The sequence below is a fragment of the Sinohyriopsis cumingii genome, chromosome 2 (genome assembly GCF_028554795.1).
Source record: "Sinohyriopsis cumingii isolate HCF-2022 chromosome 2, ASM2855479v2, whole genome shotgun sequence".
Taxonomy (NCBI): Eukaryota; Metazoa; Mollusca; class Bivalvia; order Unionida; family Unionidae; genus Sinohyriopsis; species Sinohyriopsis cumingii.
The window spans coordinates 142,124,732-142,139,632 of NC_142962.1; the positions used below are offsets into that span (position 1 = coordinate 142,124,732).

Below are 14,901 nucleotides of genomic sequence, written 5' to 3' on the forward strand. Positions count from 1 at the left end.
TCATTATCTCTTCTGGGCTGCATTACGACAGATTACAGAAAGTGGTGACAAGTTCAAAAGACGTGCCGCCACTAATCCTTTCTGTGATCTGTTTTCTTCAAGGTGTTAATAAACAATGTCGGTAATCACTGAGCTGTGCTTACAGAGATCAAGCCACTAATCTGCTGGGATGCCTTTAGTGCTAAAAGCAAATTAGGCAGTCATGTGTAATTTAGCCAAATACAATAGTTGATACAGACCAATGACAATTATGGCTTATTAGAGACATGGGTAATTTCGGGTACTCAGTAGCCTGTTTGGAATACAATAACTTAATCTAGCCTGAATGCATCAATGGCTAATTAGATTTAAACTATGACCGTAAAATTCTAAATTAAGTAAAGTAGTTTTTTTAATGTAAAATCTTTCAGTGTATATATATATTGAAAATTATTTTTTTTATATAAATTTACATTTTTATAATTTTTACTTTGGGGTCCATTATGCTACCATGTTATATCTGGAATTGCACTGTAGTGAAGTGAGTTATAACGGTGGAGAGCTGTACTTTCTAGTCACCATAGCTACAACAGACAGGATCAGTGGTAATAGAAGCTTTGTTTGTTGACCTGATCTGCATTTCTGCTGTGATGCTTTGGTATTTCTTATTACTGTTCAAGCTAATATAGCCAAAAACAGGATTCTGCTTATGGGGAATCAGCCAGTTGTCTTTAACTGAGTTAACTTCTTCGGACACTTTGTCCCAGGGTTATCTACATATTCCTATCTGGTTTCCAAAGTGGAACCTGAAGCGAACTGAAACAATCAGAACTGAGAGATCTTGCTTGTTCATGTACCACTCAAAGAAGGAAAGGACACTATTTCTGTTGACTTGGATATAATGGGTTACATGCTTAACCTTCAATGTAACTTGCAAAATATTTTTCTAAACAAGATAGAGAGAAATGGCAAAATGTAAAGATCCAAAAAGCGCACTTCATAAATAGGAATCTGTTGTAGTACCTACCTAATTCTACTCTCTCACACTGCATTATCTGTTGTATTACATACCTAGTTATACCATACCAGACTGCATTATCTCTTGTATTACCTACCTAGTTATACCCTTATCAGACTGCCTTATATGTTGTGTTCTCAGAAACGTTGGTATGTTTAAAAACGTTGAATCTTGTTGTATAATAATGGTAAAACACATTTGATAAAACTTTCAGTCAAGTAAGTATTTCTGACACATACATGCAAAATGTACAACCATATGACATTGCTATCTCTCAACGTAAACCCCAACCCTGAACTTGCACATAATCACTGAAAATGTTAGTACAGTGGAGTGACACTTGAAACAAACCCTCATTACATCTTTGGTTGACATAGATGTGACTAATACAATGAAACAGTGAGCAGTGACACAGCTGGAAGTAACTGATTTAATGCTTGATCTTTATTTGCAGGGTATTTTTCTTATACTTATGTCATTTTCAATATCTCCATTGATATTGACAGTGCAGAGCATCATGCGAGACCAGGGGTTTTGCATGGTAATTGATGCACTAGTAACTTATTTTGATTGGGTATTGCTAAACATATTGGACTCAAAAACATTGGTATTGCTTTCTGATCAATTAATGTAAATTGCATGTACAGTGTCTAAAGCAAGACATAGCTGAACAGCATTCTTAGCTGTATTGTGACACCATCAGATAACACTAGAGTTCATAAGCTGTATTCTAATACCATCATAAACACTACAGTTCCCGAGCAGCAGTGTGAGACCATTAGATAACACTGCAGTTCCCAAGCTGTATTACAATACCATCAGTTAACACTGCACTTTCCAGGCTCTATTATAACACTATCAGTTAACACTACAGTTTGCATGCTGATTTGTTATACCATTAGATAACACTGCAGTTCCCAAGCTGTATTATAACAGCATCAGATAACATTACAGTACCCAAGCAGAATTATAACACCATCAGTTTTCTAATTTCATAATTTCCATCCAGGATTTTGAAAGAGCAGCGAAAGCAGCAGCAGCAGGAGAATGTGGAGAGGAAGAAGGCACTGAAGGAGGAGCATAAGCAGAAGAGTCTGGAGGGGATGAAAAAGAAAGGTCAGCTGAAAGTAACAGCAGGAGAGGCAGAAATTGAAAACCCTGGTCAAGGTTAGTGCCATTCACAGGAAATTGATGCCAAAAAGAATATTTCTGTTTAAGATAAAATATTGAAACTGTTTAAACCCAGAACCAGATTGTAATTAAATAATATGAAGATTGTAACCCATAAGTATTTCAAAGTTTATAAAAAGCAAGGGGGAAGGGGGCATTGGTGTTGGTGGTCTTCTGTTATTGTAAGAATTGTTGTGCCTGAAAGGGATTCAGTCATTAACCTGGGGCCTGAAAGAGATTCAGTCATTGACCTGGGACCTGAAAGGGATTCAGTTATTTACCTGGGGCCATTGATGAGATTGAAAGTGAATGCGATGACTTGCATTTTTTACTTGAAATTCTTGAATTGTGAAGATCTTTAATTTGGTACTATGCTGTTACATTGTGATTTGTTACTGTAGGAATTCACTTTAATTAATTAATTAATACCGCTCCAGTGGCCTATTGGTTAGAGCATCCATCTCGATCGCAGGTTTGAACCTCTGCAGAGTCATGCCAAAGACTTATAAAAAGTGATACTAACAGCTGCCTCACTCATTGCTCAGCAGGACTGGTCAACCTGGTGTCAGGATAATGTGACTGGTTGGGACACACACACACACACACACTTTAATTTGACTCATGTTTAGCATTGGCATGAGAGAGCCATCCCAAACATTTTTGATCCAGTCATAAATTGGTTGATGAGAATAATTAGATCATCGAGTAATAATGTTATGATAGTTGTACACAGTAGTTATGTTTGTGTTTTATCCAAATACTGTTATATCCCCATCTCTTTAGAAAAAACATGAAATTCATTAAACTTCATTTGTAGATAACATGCCAGGAGTTTTTGGGGAGTGGTGAAAACTAAGTAACAGTATATATATACCCTAATTATAAAATCAATATCATGCAGAAATTCTCAAAAATATAATTCCAATATGATCAAACTTTTCATCAGTGTTTGTGTGTTTATGCTTCATTCCTAGTTACCTTGGAGGAAACTCAGCATGCTGATGTAGAAATAAAATACATTGTTTTGTTTGACTTTTTCATATAGTAAGTTATTAAGTGGACTTATATGCCAGTTGGGTCTAGATTCAGGAAAGATGTTTTTTGAATGTTGGATTTAAGCCATAAAGCTGATTTCCTGTCCTGCTAATTTCAGATGACAGTGCAGATGAAGATGATGATGTGGAATACTACAGACAGGAAGTAGGGTTGGAGCCAGACTCTGGTAATTGCTCAGAAGGCTTGAGTGAAACCTATTAGGCAGCAATTAATTAAAACTTTTTTCTAGTTTATTGGAAAAATCTGAACATATTGGTATTATACTCTTATTTATACAGCCCCTAATCTTTTTAGGTATGTTCCCAAAATTGTTCTTGTTATCTCTTATGTACTGTCTTAAATCCCAGCATGAAACAAGAAATTATCAAATCTCGGATCATCACAAAGTTCTCGAAGTGCTGTCCTTTTGTGGTGTATTTGCTGCTTTTGACTAGCCTTAGAATTCTGTTTTTCTTTTCTTTTATAGTTTTAATTTCCGTTTTGAGCCAACAAAGTGTTTAAATTATTGTTGGATGTATTTTATAATTTGGTCAGATTGCAAAACAGTTCCAGATTATAGATTAATTATAGTCTGTCCAGCTGTATGTCTAGCATCAGCACATAACATAGACTTGCTTATTTTCTTCCACAATTGTTTGTAGAGACACAAACATTGGTATTTAGGTGTTGTGTGGAGTAGTTCACTTTTTATTTAAAAGTAGGTAACAGTGATTTGTATCACAGTCTCCAGTTATCTGTGCTGATCTTTTGCATTTAAGTAAATTTCTCGTGCACTGTTGCCTATGGAGTCAAATAATTTGTCATGTAATTGCATTATGGGTACTACAGCCATCAGTAGGGGCCCCGAGTGGCAGAGTGGTCTAAAGCACTCTCCGTTGCAGATCACTGCCATCTCACCTCTGTTTGCGTGGGTTTGAGTTTTGGATTTGGCCAATGTGGGTATGTGAGAAAGCTTGCCAGTAGCTTAAAGTAGCTTTTCATGGATCAGTGGTTCTTTCCGGGGTTTTCCCAGATTCTTCCTCCACCATTAATAGTGGCCACCATGTATAGCCTATCATGTGCTGAAAAATGGCATTAAACCCCACAACAAGAACAACAGCCATCAGTGAAAAGTTAATCACAGTAATCCATATATCATGGTCTGCAATCCAGCTTTACCTCCATTGACAGTTTTAATGCCCAAATTGTTTAGGTATTTTTGAAGTATTTGCCTGATACTGCAATAGTTGAGTCATGCATTTGTGGGATTTGGCATACGGGTGTTACTTTTCAGCTTTAACAGTAAAGGGACAAGACATGTAATTATAGTGATGACCTAATCATTACACTAATTCACATTCAGAAAGCATATTGCTACAATTATTAGAGGTGAGTAATCCTTGTCAGGTAAGTAATCCTTGTTATCTGATGTTCCTTTATAAGAACAACCAGGTGTGTTTGATGCACCTGAAAATATCTACATAAAAACATTTTTAATCTTTACAATTAAGAATTGCAACATTCATATGTCAGAGACACTCCAACTCAAATGAGTTTGAAAGTTTTCAAAAACATTTTGTGACTTTTGTGCTATGTAAATTTTATGGTCAGTAATGGATGAGAAAACACTAGGTTTTGTTTTGATGGATGTATCTTAATTCAATTTTGATATTTCCAGAGTAAAACTGAGTATTGCCCATACTTTTATCACAGCTTTTGGCATCTGAATGTATGATATATTTAAATTAAATGATGCTAATCCTGGAAACGCTTTGTGAAGAAAATAAGGGACTGTGTGATCCTAATTTGGGGTTTATGATTTGCAGGCATATATGTTAGTTTTAAGAAACCCTTATGTACCTCTTCAAATGTACTTAGGGGTGCAGATAGATGCTGCTTATTTGTTGCAGATTTTTAGTGTTTATCATCATTGTGTTGCACTGATTGTGTTCTTGTTTTTCCTGCAGACTTGCTGCTGAAGACTGGAACAAAGAGGAAATTGCCTCAAAAGGGAACAGGAGGATCCTTCAAAAAGAGGAAAATATTGACTGGAAACTCAAAAAGCAAATATAGTCAGAAACAGAAAAAAGACAAAGACAATAAATACATGAAAAAGGACATTATCAAAAAAGACAAACTCAGAGGAAAAAATAAGAAGTTCAGGAAAAATAAAGTGCGATAGAATCGGAAGTTTTAACTGTCCCAATTAAATTTTGAACATGATAGAAGAGTCTGTTTTCTATTCAATACATGATCTGTGATCCATTTACTGTAAAACTTATAAAATTAAATCACGGGTTTAAATGTGGCATATAATGAAAAATTGGGAAATGGTGTTGAAATTAGTCCAGAATCTCCATCTACTTAGGTTTTTATCTGTACTTGTTGAATACTGAAAGAGATTATGTGATCATCCAGCATCCATTTCATTCAAATTAGTTTATTTTACTTAGAAGTATGGCACACGGATCAATCCTGAGGGCTGGTTGCTCCAAAATAAAAATGGCTCCACATGGATATCCAAGATGGTTACCATGGTGTCCATCTTGAAAATCTGGTTATGGCTACTCCTCTAAACAGATAGTTGTTTTGACATGGTGTTTTTCTATAAACAAGATGACAGTTGGCACTCTAACATTGACTTCGAATTAATGGTGTTGACTCAATTTTTACCTGTAATGACCTATGGGCATATATCAGTTTTTACCTGTAATGACTTATGGGCATATATCAGTTTTTACCTGTAATGACCTATGAGCATAACAATATCAACATATATAAAAAATGTATCCAGCCTGGTTTGTGGATATGTATTAATAATAGCATGGTAATTTCAAAAATATATCATTACAGAGTATCAGAAAGGAATTCAGTGATGATCTTTCCAGTTTATCAGGTTCAAGGTGAAAGCCAGTGACAAGAATTTTGTAGTGTATTTGCATATATCTTGTTAAGTCAAACATACAAGAAAATATATTTGTTACAAAATCTGATATGTATCAGGAATATCTCGTGGGCTCTTCCAGTAAAACATACTTGGGACCCAGGGAAGGAACTTTTGATGTGAAGTAGTCAGCCATAGAGGCAATTTAGAACTTTATATCATATTCACACAAACATCTTGAGCAATCATTAAATTCCTGAAATGTCATTATTTAGGTTAAAAATAAAGTACTGCACAAAAATCTTGCACTTGCCAATTAGATTTCTGTTTCTTTCCATTATCACAAAAAAAGTAATGTAATTTCTCCCATTTGGTTGGAACAAACTTTTGATTGCCACTGTTGAGAACAACAAGCAAAAGAATGCCGACATATTGTACTAGAGATTATGAACTAGAATTCATGTGTACCTAAATTATTTTGCATAGGTTGCATTTTTTTGTATAACTCTTATGCTTGCTACAAACCACTAATTTTTAGACTGAATCGACTGTAATCATTCTGTGGATACAGAGGACCCAATAATCCCATGTCAGTAATTTGAAATACTTTCAAAAATGTGATTTTTCACCAAACCAGTTTTAATGAATTCAGCAGCATTACCAGAGTCCTTGATTTGTTTCAAGAAATCTACACTAGACTTCTATCATTTTCTGTGTCTTGTTTTCTGAAGCATTATGTCATATATTTTCTCTCAGTGGAAAAGTTAATAAATCCTCAGCACTTGAGCAAGACATTTAATAACTTCCTTTTATCATTTTCCAGTCTTTGGCTATTCAGATTGTTGTCAATGTTGGAATCATCATCTGTCCATCTGTATAAACAAGGTGCAAACATATTGGTTTCCAGTTTGTAATGATCTATTTATAACATGTAAAATTCCAGTGTGTTAATTTTATTATGAATTATGACTTTTATGTTTCAGATTGATGTGCTGAACATAAGAATGTCCTGACTTTATTGACAAAACCTACTCCTAAATATGTACCTATTTTTGGACTCATCATCATTAGGGTTTTACAGTACTCATATTTAAACAAGCTAATTCTAAGAATTGATGCCCCATGCTTTTCATTGGAAGTAGTGGAGTGCAGTTTGTAATTGGAGGAGAGTGATTGGTAGAGAAAAGATCTTGTATATTTAGTAAAGGAGTTAAGGTACGTTTGTAAGAAAAACACTACAGTGATTAGAACACTAGCACTTCCATCCACCCGAGGTCAGTATTAAGCTACCTACAAAATTTGCTTTAAATAACAACATGAGAGCCAAAAATAATGTGTCCAATAAACTGATAATCAAATCTCTCGATGTTTTATCAGTATAGAGCTGCAAATAAAAAACAATTAAATACAGTAATAATAATTCCAAGAATTATTGTGTGGAAGAAGTATTGGGGTCCATAAGCTAAATGATGCTGCAGATCAAATGCAGAGGAAGCAAAATGTGGCCATGTTGCATACCAGATTCGGTTGAAAGCCAATATAAATTAATTGCAAAGAAAGACAAGTGGTCAAATCAAACATTCAGGGGCTGTAGCTCTGCTAGAAGATTGATGTTACATGCAGAACATGTAATATATCAACACAGACAACATTGTTGAGCTGTCTACTTAATTTGTTTAAAATGCAATAAAGAAACAAGTTGTTGGGTTGGACAATCATATGCTGTAACTCAGATATATGAAATGGTGACAGTTGAACCGAGGTCTAATAATTATCAAGCTGCATACCAAATAGGGTTGAAATCCAGTGCTAATTACTGAATTTATTTTTATGAGGGTCATTCCAATTTTAAGAATGAACAAAAATATTATTTTTCACAACTGTGACAATTGTATATCCCTGAAAATAAATGAATTCACAGTAATAAAGTTATTTTACAGAATGGAATGTTATTGGATACGACAGCCTGGGGTTGTATCTCTGCTAAATAATGCTTTTAATTGTACTAAACCAACTTCTTGTGAATATGAAACTGTCAACCAAATTTAGTTGAAATCCAATCACAAGAAGGTCTGGCCACTTGCTTGTGCATCAGGCATTGCTACTAAACGTGTAACTTTACTTCATGGTCAAAAGGTGCAACTTGACTTGAAGGTCATAAGGTTGAGTAGGTATAATTGCAAAATGAATCATCAAGCTTTATAATGATTCAGCCAGAATATATAAGCAAATACTTCAAATGGTTTGGGAACTGCAATCAAATTGAAAAATGGGAACCAAAATCTTAATGCAAATTTTCTAGGACTGCTGATCTTGTTGCCCCCAAGGACAATGAGGTGAGTACGCATGTCACAGAATGACTTGTCTTAACTTTACCCCATATATGAAGAAAATCCATCATGAGGTTTGGAAATGTAAGCAAATTATACAAGTTTAACAAAAATCTAAAAGAACCTTTTCAATGACATAACTTCAACCTCGAGGTAAAATGGGCAAGCATGTGACAAAAGGATTCATTATTTTCATAATGAATCATCCCAATGAATAAGAAAATCCAATAACAGGTGTAGGAAATATTAGCAAAGAAAAATACAACTGATGCCCTAATGCAGATTTTCAAGTATTGTGACCCAGACCCCAAGGAAGGTCTTACGAGCAAGTGAATGTAACATAGAATGAATTGTCTTAGGTTCATAATGATGCCTGCCAAATGCAAATGAAAAACTTGAACCAGAGCTCTAATGCACATTTCCTATGAGGCAACCTAGACTCAAAGATCAAATGGGTAAGCATGTAATGTCAGTTTTCTACTTGTGTGAATATGACTCAAAGTTCAAAGGTCAATTTATCGTATTATAGAGTTAATGGTCTTTGACAGGATACTGTCAAATATGACATGTCTTTTAAATTTTTATGTTTTTTTTAACTGTGATCATATTTCATGGTGGATTTGCAATTTATATGCACTTGAAAGTATTTGTCCTTTGATGTTTTTTGCCAAGTTGGCTGAAATTGGTCTAGTGTGTTTTGAGAAGTTGAAAAGTACAGATGTTGAGAAATGATGGATGGGTTTTTGTTTTTAATGACCACATCTATATCTGAAGGTGGATCAGCATCATCAATACAGACTTAACTGTCTTCCTGCCAGGATACTTTCAAATTTGATAAAATTCTGGTCAGTGGAATATCTGAAATACAAAATTCAGATAGAGCTGCTTTTTAAGAAAGAAAAGAAATTAGAGCAAGAGTGCTGGAAACACATACTATGCCTGTCCCATGTTTAATTTTCCTCTTTGTAGATCATGGTTGACTTTATTTTCCAATGGGTCTGATAGACCTAGACCTTTGCTCAAGGTATGCAGTCTGAAACTAAATTTACTATGCTGAAATTATCAGTAACAATTTTCATTCCAAGACCCCAAAATCAACAAACATAAAATGCAAGCCATCCATACACTTCGGTCAATGAATATTGTCTACAACAAACATCATTCAAAAGACTTTTTTCTTCAGTCACAGTGATGTTTTGATTACCAAATTAAAAGGTTTCTTACTTACATAAGGATCAAGTCATCAACAAACTCTGGTCAAGTTACAAGAACTGAAACTTTTGTGCACAAACCACTTCTAGCTCTGCTGGTCCTGGACCAAAAGAGCTAGTGGGGTGGCCAGTTGTCCATCATTTAGTTATCACACCACTCCTCCTGAACTAAGCTGAGGTCTGCCATGAAACTACACACACATTAATCCCAAAATCTAGTTGGTCCCATGAAAATAGTGCTGCTCAAGCATCCAATATGGCTGCCATAGTAACTATCTTATTGCTGAACAGAGTCAAATTGACTTGGATTTTTCAACAAAAGACATTTTATGTCTAATGGTCCTAAAGGTACCTCTCTTACATGTAATATGGCCATGCAGAAAATCTTGTTATAGATACTTCTTTAGAATGGATGGTCAGCATGGTGGTTTCATCCAGACTTCTTGTAATGCATAGGTGGCCCTAAATGAAAAAGGTGCCAATCTTTTTTTGACTATTGCCATTACTATAGCCAGCTTGAAAATCTTATTACATGTACTACTACTTGTGAAAGAAAAGTCACAATGTCATGGGGATGGTACCAAAAAAATTATGACGGCCAGTTGGTCATAAAAAAATTGTCATTTGAAAATCCATAGAAAATTATGCAATTCTGACATCCAAGTTAGGGACATCTGGGAAATATTTTATCCCCATTTTTTTTTTTTGATGGCTGGTCTTGCGAAAATTTTCCTTTCACCACAGACTTAAGAAAGCTAGCTGGTCATGACTAGAAATGGTTCGCATCAGATATCCAGTATCGCCACCATTATGTCAAACAAAAAATGAAGAAAAAAAGAAAAGAAAAAGCAAGTCATATCACATGGGGTTTCACCAGAAGACTTCTTATAATGTCATGTTGGTCCTAAATTAAAGGTGTCATGTATATCAAATGTTGAAATCCAGTATCGCCACCATCATGTCAAACAAAAACAAAAAAATGAAGAAAAAAATAAACAGCAAGTCATATCAACATGGGGTTTCACCAGAAGACCTCTTATAATGTCATGTTAGTCCTAAATTAAAGGTGTCATGTATATCAAATGTTGAAATCCAGTATCGCCACCATCATGTCAAACAAAAACAAAAAAATGAAGAAAAAAAATAAAAGAAACAGCAAGTCATATCAACATGGGGTTCCACCAGAAGACTTCTTATAATGTCATGTTGGTCCTAAATTAAAGGTGTCATGTATATGAAATGTTGAAAAATGGCATTAAAACCGGTTTGTCTGATGTAGGGTTTTCACCAAAAAACTTGTGACATCCGGTTGGTTCTAAATGCAAATGGCGGCATCGCCAAACAATAGGGACAAAAAATGTGGTGGGGTTTTCTCCCTTAACACTGTTACATCTTTTGTAAATTTAAAACCCTTGCAAGATGCCCCTCTAGTTGTATACACACTTTGGGTGTTCTGAGCTTAATGTTCCTTTTACATGTATGAACAGTGATCTGTGCAGAGAATCACTTCCGAGAGAGGCTATCTCTGCACAAATCACTATTCATACACGTTTCTGAGCTTCATGTTCTTTTTACATGTATCATACAGTATGAATAGTGATCTGTGCAGAGAATCACCTCTCTCTCTCTCTCTATATATATATATATATATATATATGGAGAGTGTGAGAGTTGATGCAATTCTCTGCACAGATCTCTATTCATACACGTTTCTGAGCTTAATGTTCTTTTTACGTGTATGAATAGTGATCTGTGCAGAGAATCACCTATAGAGAGAGAGAGTTGATGCAGTTCTCTGCACAGATCACTATTCATGCACATGTGTGTGTGTGTAAGTTAAGCTCTTGTCTGGTTATTTTTGGAGAATTTTGCACAGTACACCTGCTCTACAATACAGTACAGCGTATCATGTTCATCAATGCCAATGCCTGCTTGTTCATCTTCACTCATATCAGGTGTCCAAGTACTAGGCAAAACACTGCATCTGATGCACCCTCCCTCCCTAAAGCCTTTGCTATATTCATTTTGTAAGCCTTCATTTAAATCTTTTTCTACTGCTTCAGATTCAAAGGATTTATAAAATTTTCCTCTTCCTGTTCCATTAAAACATACATACTGTTGACATGAGCAGATGTTTAGTGGGGGGGGGGGCTGAAAATAAATTGAAATTTCGCATACAAGTGACATTTTTAAGAGATGACCTGTACTCGGTGACTAGAATTTATGCAGAGAAAAATATATGGAAATTTTGATTACATAAAGACAACTAGTCTGAAATACACTTGTATATTGACAACTTAGATTTGTGTAGTACACTTCACAGTGTGTTAAATAATATACATGCATGTGAAAAATTTGAGTATTCGATCATGTAAGAAAATTCATATATCAGTCAAATCCCGTTAGAAAACGTATATATTAAAAGGTAGTCTACCATTGTCAACAAACACGTTTCCCGAAACAGTTCACCCTATTTATTATCCTAGTAGCCCGTGGCTATATAGTTTATATGCTACATGTACATGTAGTTAAATCAGCCTAGATTTTGGTCAGCCGGACAACTAACATGATGCCGAGGGGATGAAGCTATTCATAGGTAAATGAAAATGTGAACAAATTAAAAAGTTTCATATTCTTGCGTGATGCCCCACTTTCATTTAACTCACAACCAGATATCTACTGTTTCAAGATATTGGAACTTTAATTTAGGTTTCACACCGCCATTGGTAGCAATTGTAACAATCAGGAAACTTTCACGTCACAATAAATATGTTCTAATCACTATGAAAAATGAAACAATGCTTTAAGTTTGTTGCTGACTTCCTTTGATCAAAGGTCTTTGGCTTGCTTTGATGAAGGTTCATGTTATTAAAGGTGCCACAAAAGGCACTCTTTGAAGGACAGAACGATCGACGCTTCAAAGGAATTCAGTTTTCTTTGACGTTTCAACAATTTTTTCTGGTACATTTTTCAAAAAGAAAAAAAAAATTGCCATCACCTGGTAGATTGTATTAATTCCAGTTCCTGCCTTCAGAGGTGGTCGATTGTAGCTAGTCATGTAGCAAGACTATTTGGGTTATATTAGAGCACAGAGTACTAAGGCCATACATCAGCATAAGCAGATTATGTTATAACAATGCCTTGTTAGGGTGGTTTGTCAAAATGAACAAAGTTTTTGTTTATGTAACAATAGATTTGAGGGCAGTTTTATATCCAAGTTTGCAGCTACCTGTCATAGTGTCTTGAATTTCTCAACTCCAAACACAAGACTGTATATACAATTTTTAACAGCCAAAAATGTTGTTGCCAGAAAGATCGCCAATATATTTTGTCATCAATAAGGAGAATTTTTTTTTGCAATTTGCGACATTGGCGAAGTTCAGCATGATCCCTGCTGGTCTATAACATTTTTCATCTCCTGAGTGGTCATAGAATATCATTTACAGCAGAGGAGTAACTGTCCATGCAAACAGCATTTCAGATGTGCTCAATGTTTTGGAAAAAAAAAGAGGGTATAAACAAAAATGTAGACATTGTAGCAATCCTGTATGCATGTCATGGTTTTGCAATATTCACCTAGGCATGTTAAATATATTTTCTTTGCAGCCCTGACAACTTTTCTAAACACCAATCGCTCATATGTGCCAGTTTTTGACTCTCGACCAGAAATATTAACTCTAACAGCCAGATTTAGGTTTGTATTTTATCTTGGAACACTTTGACTATCATTTTTCTGGCAATGGGCACAGCCCTTGTACATGATGACTAACATAATGACCCAGCTGGAACTGGTCTTCTAGAGAGTCATACAAAAATTCATCAAATTTAGAACTATTATCTTGAATACAGTATTTACCAAAGTAACACAAGTGTAGTTTATAAACTTTAATTACAGTTACATATATATGTACACAGGGTTTCCACTATTTTCTGACATTATAACAAATGTCCTTGTGTACCAATCTGATTAAAATCAGATCTCCACTATCCTATGTGAAGATCTGACAGTGACTGCTTAGGGGTCAGGTTCTGGACACCTTTTAATTTGCCAATGGAGATTCAACTTTAAAATATTTGAAAGTGAATCAAAACATTGATTGATGTTCTTCAGCTGTAATGGTCGGTCTCCCAAACGTGAAGATACAAGACTTCATCTGAGTGGCTGATAAAATTACCATGACCCCTAAGCCGTCACCATAAGATCTCACTGTAGGACAGTGGAGATCCAATTTTAATCAGAATACTTAGGTATATGTTCTTGTAAAATAAGAAAAGTTATGAGTTTTAAACTTTGTAAACACTTAAGTTAACTGAAAGCAGAGAAGACAGTTGGATAAAGTGTTTTTATTGTTGTTAAAAGGTCAAAGTTTAATTTCAATGGCCAAATGCAAAAGACTTTGTTATAATGTTTCTTTGTTACCAGGTTTATTTGGTTATGAGTTTGATTTATGTGGTCAATTGAAGGAAATTACCTCAACTGTACTATATTTATCACCCGACATGCTGAAGCCAGGTAAACAAGGACAGTCATTTAAATAATAAAGGCACACTAATAACATCTTATTCATAACATTAATTTAAAATTGCAGGTTGCTGATTCAGTGCAATTCAAGCATAAATAGAAATGTTTTTGTTTTTTACTTTGGATCCAATAATTTATAAATTTACCAGTAAGTTCAATAATCAAGCAGAGATCATATTGACACCCGATTTTCATTATGAACTTCTGCCCATCATTCAAAAAAGTATGAACAATTTTGGTCCATCCAAATAAATTACTTGCAATGTTATTAAACAGACATTTCAACACGTGATTTTTACAATTCACTGGCAAGTAGATGCGTTTCCATTTACTGACCCATGTAATATATATATATATATATATATATATATATCCCCCAGATAAATTCTATTGGTGGGTGATTTTACTTTTAAATAAATTCTGAAGGTGGGTCCAGAAAGGCCTTAACATCTTAGGGTGGCTACCCAATTTAAAAACTGCCTTCCCCAAGTCTCATGCATGTTTTAATGGAACAGCCCTAATAGATTACAAGGTGATGGTCACATTGCCATCCTTGTCCTCAGGTGTTTAGTTCTGCAATTCTTGCTGAATATTTCATAATTTTCCACTCAGTCATGTTCATCAACTATTTACTATAACATTTCAAGAATTGAACCAAATTTTGTGCATATGCAAATGGCAGAAACTGCAAAACCACCATAGAAAAAGATTTCTGTTGTAAATAATTAGAAGGATTTCCAAGCATCCTTTCG

At 34.9% G+C, this 14,901-nt stretch overlaps 1 protein-coding gene across 1 annotated transcript in view; it reads left to right on the forward strand.

The window, feature by feature from the left end:
- LOC149805970 (suppressor of SWI4 1 homolog) overlaps positions 1-6,880 on the forward strand; it is a 34,122-nt gene extending 27,242 nt beyond the window's left edge. Inside the window, exons 8-10 of the mRNA XM_089950767.1 lie at positions 2,007-2,164; positions 3,321-3,389; positions 5,170-6,880. Of these exons, the coding sequence (XP_089806893.1) occupies positions 2,007-2,164; positions 3,321-3,389; positions 5,170-5,384 (442 nt within the window). The 3' untranslated portion in view covers positions 5,385-6,880. The remainder of the gene's footprint in view (positions 1-2,006; positions 2,165-3,320; positions 3,390-5,169) is intronic.
- The last annotated feature ends 8,021 nt before the right edge of the window (positions 6,881-14,901 follow it).